Source organism: Manihot esculenta, chromosome 16 (assembly GCF_001659605.2).
Source record: "Manihot esculenta cultivar AM560-2 chromosome 16, M.esculenta_v8, whole genome shotgun sequence".
NCBI classification, from domain to species: domain Eukaryota; kingdom Viridiplantae; phylum Streptophyta; class Magnoliopsida; order Malpighiales; family Euphorbiaceae; genus Manihot; species Manihot esculenta.
Window position 1 is genome coordinate 4652816 of NC_035176.2, and position 15023 is coordinate 4667838.

Below are 15023 nucleotides of genomic sequence, written 5' to 3' on the forward strand. Positions count from 1 at the left end.
AAATTTTATTTTTTAAGTGATATTTAGAATTAATTTTCATAATTATTATATTAATTATTAGATTCTTAGATTGTTGCTTTATTGGTAAAGTAATTTATTAGTATTTTATTATTTCTATTAATACAAGGAGTTTTTTTACAAATAAATAATTATAACAATTTATTATAATAATATATTATTAAATTTTACTAATAAAAAATAAATTTCATTTTATAAATAAATTTAACACCTAACTTTCATAGATTGTACAAAAAAAATTATATATATATTAATTGTAAAAAAAAAAGTTATAGAGATTAAAATTTTATTCTAATAAATTTCATAGATTGATTATTGCAAATATTTCAAAATTTTGATAAGTTGATTATAGCAAAAGTTTCAAATAATTGTTTATAAAAATAATCATCTTAAATAACTGTTGTTATAAATATAAATAATAATAATTTTTTAAATGTGAAATGATAATATCGTTATAAATTATAAATGTATCAAAATAATTTTAAATATTTAATTTATTTATAAAATGAAATTTTATGGTTTAAATTTGAAGTACACAATAAATTGAAATTAATCATGTAATTAATTCTTGCTTTATTTGTATTTCTTAGCTATACTATTTATCAACAATAAATTTAATATGTTTCTTGTTCTTATCAACTCAGCTATATTTTTCTCTTAAAATAACTTCAATTTAAAATTATAAAATACTTGAAAGATTTTAAATGTGAAATTATAGATTTTAGTTTATCACAATATTATAATTTAATTGATAACTGATTTTAAATAATATCAATTGTTTAATAATTTACATTCTAATATGATGATCTGAGATTCAGAAAATAGAATTTTATAAGAGTTCTGTAAAACTTGAAAAAGGTTAGACGAGAGTATTTATAAAAGATTTTATTATCAGCGAATTTACTAATAGATTTCAATTATTATTAGAATTTCAGTATTTTTTTTACTTATTAATTTGATTATAAAATTTTTAATAATAAATTTTCAAATTTGTCACTAATCTTTTATTAAAGATGAATTTTAAATTCAACTTTTTTTAAATTTATAAATGAATACTTAAATTAGTGAATTATTAATAGATCTACTACGAGATTTTAAATATGTTAGTAAAATTCAACATTAATTATTTTATAAACTTATAAAATGGATTTCAATTCTATTAGTAAATTTTTTCACAATTATGTTAAGGATTATTTAATAATTTGAAATCTATTAGCAGATTTATTAATATTACTAATGGATCCGTTGGTAAAATCTATTGGTAATCCAATAGATTTTTATAGTGTGTTCATTTTTTCTTCTCTAACAAATTTGCTAGACTTGATGTAAATACACTCAAATTCAATATATTTAAACATAGCTGCGAAATTTGATTGACATTATTTAATAACATTATTACATTATACAATACTTCACACCGAAATTTTTAGAATACTTTTCAAACCATACAATTCATCAAACTTGTAACAGTTTGACGATTTTTATTGAATTTAGCTTCCATTTAAGAATAATTTTTATCTAAATTGAATCTAGGTAAATTTTCTTCTCCGTTTAATTGAGAGCCACAACAGGAGGATCTGGCACATAAAATTGCGCGGTATAGGTTCCATCATCATTTTGAACCATACCCTGATTCTCCTCAACCCACCACTTAGCTGGTATATTCTTATTATATTCATCCGTTAAACCATCTGTAAGTTTGTTTATAATTGCAAGATCAAAAGGAACTTCCAAGTTGAATCCCCCTTTACTCCCTTGTGTGCCTGCGACTCCATGTAAGTAAACATCCAACATATGTGGGAAAACGTCGCTCTTCAAAAACTTAGACTCGCTGGTGTCAATTGGTAAGTTCTCTCCAACATGAATAAAGCCAAATGGTGGAAGGTCAGGAACTAGGTCATTGGCATTTGTTATTCTCAACAAATGGACATCTTTCAGATCATCATATATCTTCTTGAATCCTAAGTCTCCGACTCGGGGACTAGCAAAGACAATGGCTGTCACTGGAAAACTCTTTTTTGGCTCACTTGATGGCTTGTTATAGTCATTATAAGCTATGTCCATTGCAGTTAAGGTCGCCATTGCTGATCCTAAACTATTGCCTGTAATTGTTATACTCACCTCCTCATCCTTGTATTGATCCACCAGTTTTCTCACAGCTGCTAGAACCTGGGACAAATTAACTATGATTTATGACTAACATAAAATGGTATTAAGATAATTAATCCTTGAAATAAGATGAATTAATTACCTGCTCTCTTGCACTAGTCTTATTGTAAGTAGAGTTTTGGTCTTTTGAGGTGTAGAGGCTGTGAAAACCACAGTGCACGTGAGGGTTATGCAAATTTCCAAATAAGTCCGAAGCTAAGCATGGCAAAGCTTCAAGACATTTATCCCACTCCACATGCAACAGGGTTCCTCTCCAAGAAACCACAATATCCCTCCTCCCAAGCTTAGTCTTCGCCTCATCTGTGGCAACCGCCACATAAGCACACCAAGTGGATATTGGTTCACTATCCCAGTGGAACACATCCTTCTCTACTCTTGAATAAATGAAGTCTGTGAGAGTATAATCCAATGAGGGATTACGTTTCGTTACACCAAGCTTGGAGAAGAATTCCTCTGGAGGATACCTGCTGAAGCCTCGACAATCAGAGGACACCTTATCGTTGAAAGCATAGGTAGTAGCTGCAACTCTATCCCCATAGTGAAGTATAGAGAGGCGAAGATCAATGTCTAAAGGATCCAACAGACCCTTCCAGTCATTCTCACCACTCAGTTCTCTCCATCTCTCTGCAATACTAGTCACCACACTTGACCTGTCTCTAGCCATCTCCTTCTTTCTTTTTCTTTGCTCAAATAACGAAAACTTTTGAGTATGAGAATGGGTTTTCATGTGCCATCTTCCTTGCTTTATATAGAATTAACGTATCAAGAATTTTCCTTGTAGGATAATCCGCTGATTTATGTCATTTTGCATTTCAATTTAAACATTTAAAAATATAAATTGACTAAAATTTAATATTTCGTGTAATTTCAGCTAATTTTAAAAAATAAAAATGTGAAAATTCATATAGCATACCATATATGTAAAATTATAGTATTTTTTAAATATAAACTAATTTATATGTAAAAAAATATTAATTCTCACTTAATTATAATTAACTAATATATTTAATTAACATAATTATTAAAAAATAAAATTTATCTACTGTTCAAGGTACGAATTATATATATATATTTAACTATTAGTTATTGACTAAAATATATTTAGTGAACTATAATTAAGTATAATATTCACACGTAGAATTAATTTATATTTAAATATAAAAATAATAAAATATTGCATATAGCATGTCACCTATATTCTTATATTTTTTAATTTTAAAAATTAATCAAAATTATAATTAAATGCAAATATTAAACTAATTCATCTAAAATAAATATTTAAATTAATATGTAAAATGACAATTTTTTCAATCAATTGACCATCTATAATATTTATAATATTATTTAGTTCTTAAATAAGTTGATAATTTGATTATTGAAATTTTTATTTTTAAAGTAGATGAAAATTTTATTATTTAAATGAATTTTCATAATTAGTTAAGAAAATTACAAAAGGATATAAAAGGTATAACAATATCATAATTTTTTAAAACAATGATATAAATTAGATGATAATTTTATTATATAAATTAATTTTAAAGTTTACGAAAATTTAAAAAAAAATCTGAAAAATACAGTCTTGTTGTTGTGCTCAGTTTGCCAGATTTTTTTTTCCAGTTTACTAAGTATTTTCTGATCCCTTTAATAAAATGCTTGTTTATAAAAAAGAATTTACAAATACAAAAATATTAAATTTCAAAATAAGGATTATTAAAATAACACATTCAAATAATAGATAAATATTAAATTTTTAAATACGGATTATTAAAATAAAATTTCCAGATATTTTTTAAGTGTAAATTAATATAATAAATTTAAATGTTGATGAAATAAAAAAAATTAAAATAATGCATTATATTATTAAAATATATTAGTTGCAACTTCATTTAGATTTAGAAAAAATAATGCATTATAAAATTTTAAAATAATACATTATTATATTATCAATTTGGAATCACAGAATTTCAATTGATTTAAAATAGTGCAGTTTTAATTAATCAAATTAGTGAAAATTATTCAAAAACTTCTTTTGTTATATTTACTCGTTCTTTTCTATTATTACTGTTTATCAATAATATCAATTTTTTAATGGTTAATATTCTGATATCATTGAAATTTTATTTTTTAAGTGATATTTAGAATTAATTTTCATAATTATTATATTCTTAGATTGTTGCTTTATTGGTAAAGTAATTTATTAGTATTTTATTATTTCTATTAATACAAGGAGTTTTTTTACAAATAAATTATTATAATAATATATTATTAAATTTTACTAGTAAAAATTAAATTTCATTTTATAAATAAATTTAACACCTAACTTTCATAGATTGTAAAAATATAATTATTTAACTAATTATCTTAAATAACTGTTGTTATAAATATAAATAATAATAATTTTTTAAATGTGAAGTGATAATATCGTTATAAATTATAAATGTATCAAAATAATTTTAAATATTTAATTTATTTATAAAATGAAATTTTATGGTTTAAATTTGAAGTACACAATAAATTGAAATTAATCATGTAATGAGTAATTATTATTTCTCTTGCTTTATTTGTGTTTCTTAGCTATACTATTTAAATTGAAATTAAATTTAATATGTTTCTTGTTCTTATCAACTCAGCTATATTTTTCTCTTAAAATAACTTCAACTTAAAATTATAAAATACTTTAAAGATTTTAAATGTGAAATTATAGATTTTAGTTTATCACAATATTATAATTTAATTGATAACTGATTTTAAATAATATCAATTGTTTAATAATTCACATTCTAATATCATCTATTTTGTTATTTTAGTTATATTTAGATTTAATTTTCAGGATTACTATACTAATTATTAAATTTTTAGACTAATAAATTTATAAAAAAATTAATTTAATTTAGAGTTAATGGCAAAGAAAAAACCTATATTTCTAATTTTATTATAATTACATTTTATTTTTTTATCAATTAAAATTTTATCTTTTAAAATTATTTTAATTATACTCTCTCATTATTTATACCATTAAACTTAGCACGTCACATGTTAATAAATTTCAAAATAAAATTGATAATAATTTAAAAGTTTAAGATACAATTACAATGTAGAGATTTTTTAATAATTATTTATTTTATTAATAAATAATTATTTATTTTCTAATGCCATATGAATTAAATATTCTTTTAACTATTCAAGTTAGACTAAATAATTAAATACTTAATTCATATATTATTTTTTTTTTTGAAATGCATCCTAAATATTATAATTTTAAAAAATAGTAGATTAGTATTATACTTGAGTTTTAAAAAAATTATTTTAAAGAAATATTTTATTATTTTTAATATTTTTAAACTGAATTATGTTAAATGTTATTTTAAATTATTTTTTAATATTTCATTGACTAATGTATTTAATAAGATTATTTTTTTAACTATAATTTTAAAAGTAATGTTAAATAGTAAATATATTAGACAGATTAAAAAAAAAGTCGAGAATGATTTTAGTTAAAGATCAAGATAAATTATTATTATAAAATTATTAATAAAAATTAAAATAATAATAATAATATAATTAATAACTTTTAAATATATTTAATAGAAAAAAAATAAATTAATAATTTTATAAATTTTTAATTATATAAATAGCGATAGGTGCATAAAAATAGAGTTTAATTGATAAAAAATAAAAATATACAGTGAAATTATAATAAAAATAAAATATATTACTTTTTTATGATTAATTCTACATTTTGCTTATGATAATTTTATTAATTTTTTAACGTTAAAATTAATGGTAAGATTAATTAGAATAATTTTAAAAAATTAAATTTTAATTGAAAAAATATAGGAGTAATTGCAATAATTTAATTTATTAATATTGTATTATTTATGTTAATACTGTGTGTTTTTATATGAGAATAATTAATAATAATTTATTTTGATAATAAAAAAATATGTTTTCAAAAAAAAGATAATAAAAAAATAAAATTCATTAATAAAAATAAAAAAATTATTATTTAGATGATATATTATAGAAACTCACTAGTTGATCTCTCAATTTTAAAAAGTATATTAAACTATAATTTGTTTATTAATTTTAATCGTTAAATATTTTTTAAAAATCTAAAAATCTCTTAATATAAAAAGACTAATTAATAAATTTTTTATAAAATTGAGTAACTAAATAATATATTTTTTTAAACTATAAAAATTAAATAGTAAAATATTTAATAGTTAAGAATAATTTATAAAATTTTTTAAAATGTAAATGATATTTTAATATATTTTTAAATAAAAATTTTTATAGAAATTAAATAGTAAATTTTTTAAAAAAATATCATAAACCACGTGAAAAAGCATATTTAATGAGAAACTAGTCTATATTTATATTATATGTGAAAGTGAGAAAAAGGAGTATAATAAAATTATCTAAAATGCTGTTAAATTTGAAATTATTTATAATAATATTTAATTTTTTTTAAAAATAGGTAATAATTTTATTATTTAAAATTTTATTTTTAAAAAGGATAGTAATTTTATTATTTAAATTAATTTTATAATTAGTTAAAAAAATTACAAAGCATAGGTAAGATGTAACAAGTTTAACATTTTTTAAATAAGGGTATAAATTAACATTTTTTAAATAAGGGTATAAATTAGATGATAAGCTTGTTGTTTAAATTAATTTTAAAGTTTGCTGAGAAAATCTAAAAATACTTCTAAAAATGTAATGATATTAAATTTTCAAATATTAGACAAATATTAAAAAGATTATTAAAATAATAATTTTATTTTTGTAGGCATAAATTAAAAATAAGAAATCGAATTTAATTAATTGAAGTTAAAATATTAATGAAATAAAAAATATTTTTTTATAATTTTATTTAAATTTAAAATTGATAATATTTTATTTTTTAAATTAATTTTAATAGTTAATTAAAAATATTAAAATATTATTAATATTTAAAAATTTTAATAAATTAAATATATATTTCATTATTTAAATTCAAAATCTATTATATTATTACCATTTAATAATATATTTATTAAAATTATATTATTAACATTATAAGAATTTAATCAAATGTAAATTAAAATTATATTATTAACACTATAAAAATTTAATCGAATATAAATACAATACAAACAGAATTCACAGACGAATACAAATCTATTTAGATTTGTAATTATAAAAATATTATAAATGGATGTTGAAAAGATCATCTCCTATCTTGGTTCGATTACATTTTTTATTATTTGAATCGCAAATGAATTTATTGATAGATTTATTATATGTATAATTAATAAATTTACAAATGATTAAGTCATTTGAATTACAAATAGATTTATAAGCAAATTAAATATTTATAACATAAGTGAATTTACAAATATATTAACAATTTATATTACTGACGAATTTATAAACAGAATAAATTAGATACAGTCAATTTGTATTACAAATAGATATTTCATTTGTGCGGATATGTTTATATTGAAAAAATTATAAATAATATAAATGGATAAAAATTTATTTTTAGTTGATTTATAAATTAAATTATAAATAGAATGTCATAATATAAAAATAAATTTATTCGTTTAAAAATTTAATTTATTGTAGTGTAATTGTAAAAAGAAATTGTAGAGATTGGAATTTTATTTCAATAAATTTCATAAATAAGAAAATAAATTATTTATTTCAAAAATTTTATAAATTGATGAATTAAAAACATATTAAATAATTATTATTAATGATAAATATATTAAAATAATTTTAAATAATTATTTTATTCATAAAATGAGATTTTATAATATAAATTTGTAAATATTTTATTAGGATAATAATTGAAATTTAAGTTGATAATCAGTAATTATTGACTTATAAAACTATTATTAATTATAATAAAATGAGATTTTGTACTTTTAAATTATTTCATTTGACTAGAATATGAGACATTTCAAATTTATTCAAATACACTTATTACCAGATTTGAGTGTATTTTATTTGTAATTTAAAATTATATATTTTTTAATTATTATAGTAAACATTAAAGTTTTAGATAGTTGCTCTACTGGTAAATTTATAATAAATTTAAATTTAATATAACATATTAATGTTTTACTATTTTTATTAATACTATATAATTTTTTTCATATAAAAATAATTAATAATAATTTATTATAATAATAAATAATAAATTTTACTAATAAAAAATAATTGACATTTATAACAAGGACATACAACGTTGAAAATATGTTTAATGAAAAACCTAGTATATACTATAAAAGTCTGTTGTCGCTAGCAGTTGATCATCCACAAGTAGTGACTCTACTTAATTTCTCCATCTCCCATCCAAATGCTATTCAATATCTTTCTATAAAACTTGCCTATCCCATCAACTTGATTTGAAAAAACTCAGTTCTTTCCACTTCTTCATAAGTATCCATATTTCTTTTAGGGAGATTTACAATTTAGTCTCTAAGTATTACCATTATTAATAAGTCAGTTCTTATATTTTTAAAAACCTATTAAAACGTCTTTATTTTTTCTCTACGTCAACAAAATAGTTCTTCTGTCTATTTTTGCCGTTAAAAATATAGTAAAAGACTAAATTACCCCCCAATTATTTTCCTCCTCCTCCTCTTCCTCCTTCCTTTTCTTCTTCATCAATTCTTCCTCTTTTTTCTGCTTCTTCTTCTGCTTCTGCTTCTCCTTCTGCTTCTGCTTCTTCTTCTTCTTCTTCTTCTCCTTCTTCTCCTTCTTCTCCTCCTTCTTTTGCTTCTTTTTCTTCTTTTTCTTCTTGCTCTTCTTCTTCTTCTCCTTCTTCTCCTTCTTCTTCTTCTTTTTCTTCTTCTTCTTCTTCTTCTTCTTCTTCTTCTTCTTCTTCTTCTCCTTCTCCTTCTTCTTCTTCTTCTCCTTCTCCTTCTTCTTCTTCTTCTTCTTCTTCTTCTTCTTCTCCTTCTCCTTCTTCTTCTTCTTCTCCTTCTCCTTCTTCTTCTTCTTCTTCTCCTTCTTCTTCTTCTTCTCCTTCTTCTTCTTCTTCTTCTTCTTCTTCTTCTTCTTCTCTTCTTCTTCTTCTTCTTCTTCTTCTCCTTCTTCTTCTTCTTCTTCTCCTTCTTCTTCTTCTTCTTCTTCTTCTTCTTCTTCTTCTTCTCCTTCTTCTTCTTCTTCTTCTCCTTCTTCTTCTTCTTCTTCTTCTTCTTCTTCTTCTTCTTCTTCTTCTTCTTCTTCTTCTTCTTCTTCTTCTTCTTCTTCTTCTTCTTCTTCTTCTTCTTCTTCTTCTTCTTCTTCTTCTTCTTCTTCTTCTTCTTCTTCTTCTTCTTCTTCTTCTTCTTCTTCTTCTTCTTCTTCTTCTTCTTCTTCTTCTTCTTCTCTTCTTCTTCTTCTTCTTCTTCTTCTTCTTCTTCTTCTTCTTCTTCTTCTTCTTCTTCTTCTTCTTCTTCTTCTTCTTCTTCTTCTTCTTCTTCTTCTTCTTCTTCTTCTTCTTCTTCTTCTTCTTCTTCTTCTTCTTCTTCTTCTTCTTTCTTCTTCTTCTTCTTCTTCTTCTTCTTCTTCTTCTTCTTCTTCTTCTTCTTCTTCTTCTTCTTCTTCTTCTTCTTCTTCTTCTTCTTCTTCTTCTCTTCTTCTTCTTCTTCTTCTTCTTCTTCTTCTTCTTCTTCTTCTTCTTCTTCTTCTTCTTCTTCTTCTTCTTCTTCTTCTTCTTCTTCTTCTTCTTCTTCTTCTTCTTCTTCTTCTTCTTCTTCTTCTTCTTCTTCTTCTTCTTCTTCTTCTTCTTCTTCTTCTTCTTCTTCTTCTTCTCTTCTTCTTCTTCTTCTTCTTCTTCTTCTTCTTCTTCTTCTTCTTCTTCTTCTTCTTCTTCTTCTTCTTCTTCTTCTTCTTCTTCTTCTTCTTCTTCTTCTTCTCTTCTTCTTCTTCTTCTTCTTCTTCTTCTTCTTCTTCTTCTTCTTCTTCTTCTTCTTCTTCTTCTTCTTCTTCTTCTTCTTCTTCTTCTTCTTCTTCTTCTTCTTCTTCTTCTTCTTCTTCTTCTTCTTCTTCTTCTTCTTCTTCTTCTTCTTCTTCTTCTTCTTCTTTCTTCTTCTTCTTCTTCTTCTTCTTCTTCTTCTTCTTCTTCTTCTTCTTCTTCTTCTTCTTCTTCTTCTTCTTCTTCTTCTTCTTCTTCTTCTTCTTCTTGATGGAAAGAAACGATAAGGACGTTTTAATAGACATGATAAAAGATAGGGACTATTTTATTGACGAAAAGAAACGGTAAGAACGTTTTAATAGATATAGAAAAAGATAAAAATATTTTAATAGATTTTTAAAAATGTAAGGACTAATTTGTTAATAATAACAATATCCAAGGACTAAATAAAGGATTTTATTTGAGGATAAAATTGAATTTTAAAAATTTTCTCTCTCCTCCTTTACCTAATTTTAACGGAAAAGATGACGGAAGGACTATTTCGTTGACGGAAAGAAAACATAAGGACGTTTTAATAGGTTTCTAAAAATACAGAGACTGACTTGTTAATAATGGCAATACTCAAGGACTAAATTGTAAATCTCTCTTTTTTTTAACACAAAAATTCTATCATCACTTTACCAACCTCAAATCCCAAAAAATATTTAAGTATGGCATCTCAAAATTTCTTAACATACATGACTTAGAATCATTCATTAAAAATTTTGAAAAATCCGTATAAATCATATTATCCACATAAAGACAAACCACTAAAAAATTTTCATTATCTTGCTTATTCAGTTATAGAGTGTGCTCATTTTCACTACTAGTGAATTTGTTGTCATGAAAAAATTAATAATCTTGTAATACTATGCTCGCGGTCCTTACTTTAGCCTATGGAGAGCTTTTCTTAATCTCTAAATTTTGTTTTCATTACCATTAACAACAAAACCTCAAGATGTAATATATAAACCTTCTATCTTTTTTTTTTTTGAAAGGAAAAAAATATTTACAGAAATCAAAATTATAAGATCCATAGCTCATATACAGAAAAAGCCTCTAGTCCCAATAAAAAAGAAACAGACTAAAACTCAAAAAATCCAAAGGCCTAACCCAAAAAACAGCTTGACTCGAAAGTTGAGACCAATGAAAGAAGCAAAGCCCTGCCAACCTCTAAAATGCTCCAACTTTCAGCAAACCAAAAGCCTAAGAAAACTCATGCAATGGTAGTCATATCTGGCCGTAAAAAACAAACTGAAGCCTTATAATCTCAAGAAATGCAGAGACAACAACATGCAACCCAAAAAATCCAACTAAAAATAAATTGATAATATTTTTAAACAGTGGCAAGAACCAAAATAAAACTCTCTTATCTCTCTTTAGATTTGCCAAAAACCAAAATAAAAACGAAATAAAAAAAAACTAGACACAAGGACCCAAAAACCTCCTCCCGAAGGTGGGGAGGGAATTCACTTCAGACTGAATAGGAATCGACGAGCCACAGGAAAAAGGAAAACTAGATAGCTCTTAAGAAAGAAGATGATTTTAGAGAGAAAATTCTCTCTTTAAAAGTAACTAGGGAGAGAATCCAAGCAGACGTAATGAACTCGTTTCTTTATACTCTATGACAATATAATTTTTACGAACTTTTGTAGAATTTGCGCATTGTTTTCGGATTTTGCCAAAATAAGAACAAACTATGGAGAGTTATTTTTAAACATCATGATTGTATATTTTGTAGAGTCAATAACGAGTCATGTAAGAAAAACACCACAATAAAATAAAATAATTTATTAATTGTTTTAGAAATTAACGTATGCAAGTGACCCAAAATTTACATTATTTAATTAGACTGAATTTGGCATCACTCTACCATTATTTAAGAATCATCTTCGCTCCACAAAATAATTTACAAACCCAATGTATCTGATTATGAAACCATCAATAGCAGCAAGATTTTATTAACTCCAATATTTGCCCTTAAGCAGACTAATGGGCAATTATTACATTATTCAAAACATTAAACTGAACTTTAGGGGCTTTCCCTACCCATACAATTATTTAATTAGATAGTAATAGCTTGATCAGCTATCTTGGTTCTCGCAGCTTTATTGATTTAAATTCAATTTAAATTGAGAGGCACAGCTGGAGGATCTGGTACATAATAGTGAGCTGTATAGGTCCCATCATCATTTTGAATCATACCCTTGTTCTCCTCAACCCACCAAAAAGCTGGTATATTTTTATTGTATTCATCCTTTAAACCATCTGTATATTTGTTTATAATAGCAAGATCAAAAGGAACTTCCAAATTAAATCCCCCTTTACTCCCTTGTGTCCCTGCAACACCATGGAAGTAAACCTGCAAATCATGCGAGCTAACGTTGCTCTTCAAGAACTGAGATTTCTTAGTGTCAATTGGCAAATTTTCTCCCACATGAATGCAGCCAATTGGTGGACACATAGGAACTGGGTCTGTGGCATTTGTTACCCTCAACACATGAACATCTTTCAAATCATCGTATATCTTCTTGAAGCCTAAGTCTCCGACTTGGGGACTAGCAAAAACAATGGCTGTCACCGGAAAATTCTTGTTTGGCTCGCCTGTTGGCTTGTTGTAGCCATTATAAGCTATGTCCACTGCGTTCAAGGTCGCTAGTGCAGCTCCCAAGCTATGGCCTGTTACTGTTATACTCACCTCCTCATCCTTGTATTGATCCACCAGTTTCCTCACTGCAGCTAGAACCTGGAGCATATAGTTAATTGTTAGATTTTTTACTAACATAATTAATCCTTAAAAAGAGAATGAATCATTACCTGCTCTCTTGCACTAGCCTTGTTGTAAGTAGAGGTTTGGTCTTTTGAGGTGTAGAGGCTGTGAAAGCCAGAGTGCACGAGTGGTGGAAGGAGATGGAATCCAAATAAGTCTAAAGCTGGGTATGGCAAAGCTTGAAAATCTTTTTGCCATTCCAAGGCCAACGAGGTTCCTCTCCAAGAAACCACAATATCCCTCCTCCCAAGCTTAGCCTTCCCCTCATCGGTTGCAACCGCCACATAGGCACACCAAGTGGACAGTGGTTCGCTATCCCAGTCGAAGACATCGTGCCCTAATCTTGAATAAATGAAGTCAGTGAGAGTATATTCCAAGGAGGGATTGCGTTTTGTTAGGCCCAGCTTGGTGAAGAACTCCTCTGGAGGATAACGGCTGAAACCTCGACAATCAGATGAGACCTTATCGTTGAAAGCACCGGAAATAGCTGCAGCTATATCCCCGTAGTGAAGTATATAGCGGCGAAGATCAATATCTAGAGGATCCAACAGACCCTCCCAGTTGTTCTCGCCACTTAGTTCTCTCCATCTCTCTGCAATATCACTCGCTGCACTTAATCCTTGGCTAGCCATCTCCCTCTTATTGTTTTTTTTTTTTTCTTTGCTCCAATAGCGAAAACTTTGTTGATGTGAGAATGGTTTTTCGTCTTCCATCTTGCATGGTTTATATAGAAATCATGCATCAAACAATTGGTCAAACTTATGCTATTAATCCTAAAAATTCAAATTAGCCCTCCAACTTTATTGATATACTTTATTAGACCATTATATTTTAGGAATATTTACTATTTAATCCCTAGGTATTATCATTATTAATAAGTCAGTATCTACATTTTTAAAAATCTATTGAAACGTCCTTATTTTTTCTCTCCGTCAATGAAATAGTACTTATGTTCTCTTTTTCGATAAAAATAGATGAGAAATGAAATTGAAAATTTTTAAAACTCAATTTTGCCCTCAAATAAAATCTCTTATTTAGTCTCTGGATATTGTCATTATTAACAAGTCAGTCCCTACATTTTTAGAAATCTATTAAAATATCCTTATCTTTTTTCAGATTTATTAAAATGTCATTATCTTTTCTCAGATCTATTAAAACGTCCTTATCGTTTCTCTCCGTCAACAAAATAATATCTCATCCTTTTCCTCTTCCTCTTCAAAAAAGAAGAAGAAGAAGAAAAAGAAGAAGATGATGATGATAATGAAGAAGAAGAAGAAAAATCGCTTCCTTCTCCTTCTCCTTAAAGAAGAAAAAGAAAAAGAAAAATCGAAAAAAAATTAAAGAAGAAAAAGAGGAAAATCGAAAAAGGAGAAGGAGAAAGAGAAGGAGAAAATGAGGAGAAGAGGGATGGTAATTTGGTATTTTATTATATTTTTAATGGCAGAAATAGACAGAAAAACTATTTTTTTGACGGAGAGAAAAGATAACGACATTTTAATAGGTTTCTGAAAATAGAGAGACTGATTTGTTAATAATGGCAATATCCAATGACTAAATTATAAATCTCTCTATATTTTAACTTAATTCAATTGGGTCCTTTCAAAATTTAATATCAAACGGTTTGAGTATATATTAACTGAAAAATTCTCAAATCCTCCGATATTTAAGTCAGTATATATGATGAAAAATATATTATTTATTTCAATGCACTATATTATATAATTTGCTTTATCAATATATATAAAATTTAAAGAAAATAAAGTTGATTTTCGTTTTAATGAAAATTAAATTGAATTGACATTTGAAAATAAGGTATTAATCGATTTTTGATATTTTAATATAAAGTTCAATATTTATTGGGGATATAGATGTGAATGTTTACTACTATTTCGGCATTTATTTCCTTTTTTTTTTTCAATTTTCTCTCGTATTTTTTTGTGGAATAGCGATAATCTCCATTGAAAATAAAAATAACAGGAATAAACCATCAACTAATTGTTCAAAAAAATTTGATTCATTTCTATAGAATATGAAATTATTTTATTTTCATTGTATTTTGTTATTCTTTTGATTCAGGTTATTAGAACCTGTACTTAAATTCTATATTTTTTGAGAAATTTATTATTTAATTTTGTAATT

At 24.7% G+C, this 15023-nt stretch overlaps 2 protein-coding genes across 2 annotated transcripts; both read right to left on the reverse strand.

Annotated features, from left to right (window-relative positions):
- Nucleotides 1-1384: 1384 nt before the first annotated feature.
- On the reverse strand, nt 1385-2889 carry LOC110604222 (phospholipase A1-IIgamma). Its single transcript, XM_021742367.2, has 2 exons — nt 2270-2889; nt 1385-2187 (listed from the first exon to the last, which is right to left on the reverse strand). Exons 1-2 carry the CDS (start codon nt 2849-2851, stop codon nt 1570-1572), a joined length of 1200 nt encoding a protein of 399 aa, XP_021598059.2. The 5' UTR covers nt 2852-2889; the 3' UTR covers nt 1385-1569.
- A 9158-nt stretch (nt 2890-12047) lies between these two features.
- LOC110604144 (phospholipase A1-IIgamma) lies at nt 12048-13586 on the reverse strand. The gene is made up of 2 exons (XM_021742257.2): nt 12932-13586; nt 12048-12860 (listed from the first exon to the last, which is right to left on the reverse strand). The coding sequence occupies exons 1-2, from the start codon at nt 13514-13516 to the stop codon at nt 12237-12239; spliced, it is 1209 nt and encodes a 402-aa protein (XP_021597949.1). The 5' UTR covers nt 13517-13586; the 3' UTR covers nt 12048-12236.
- Nucleotides 13587-15023: the final 1437 nt, after the last annotated feature.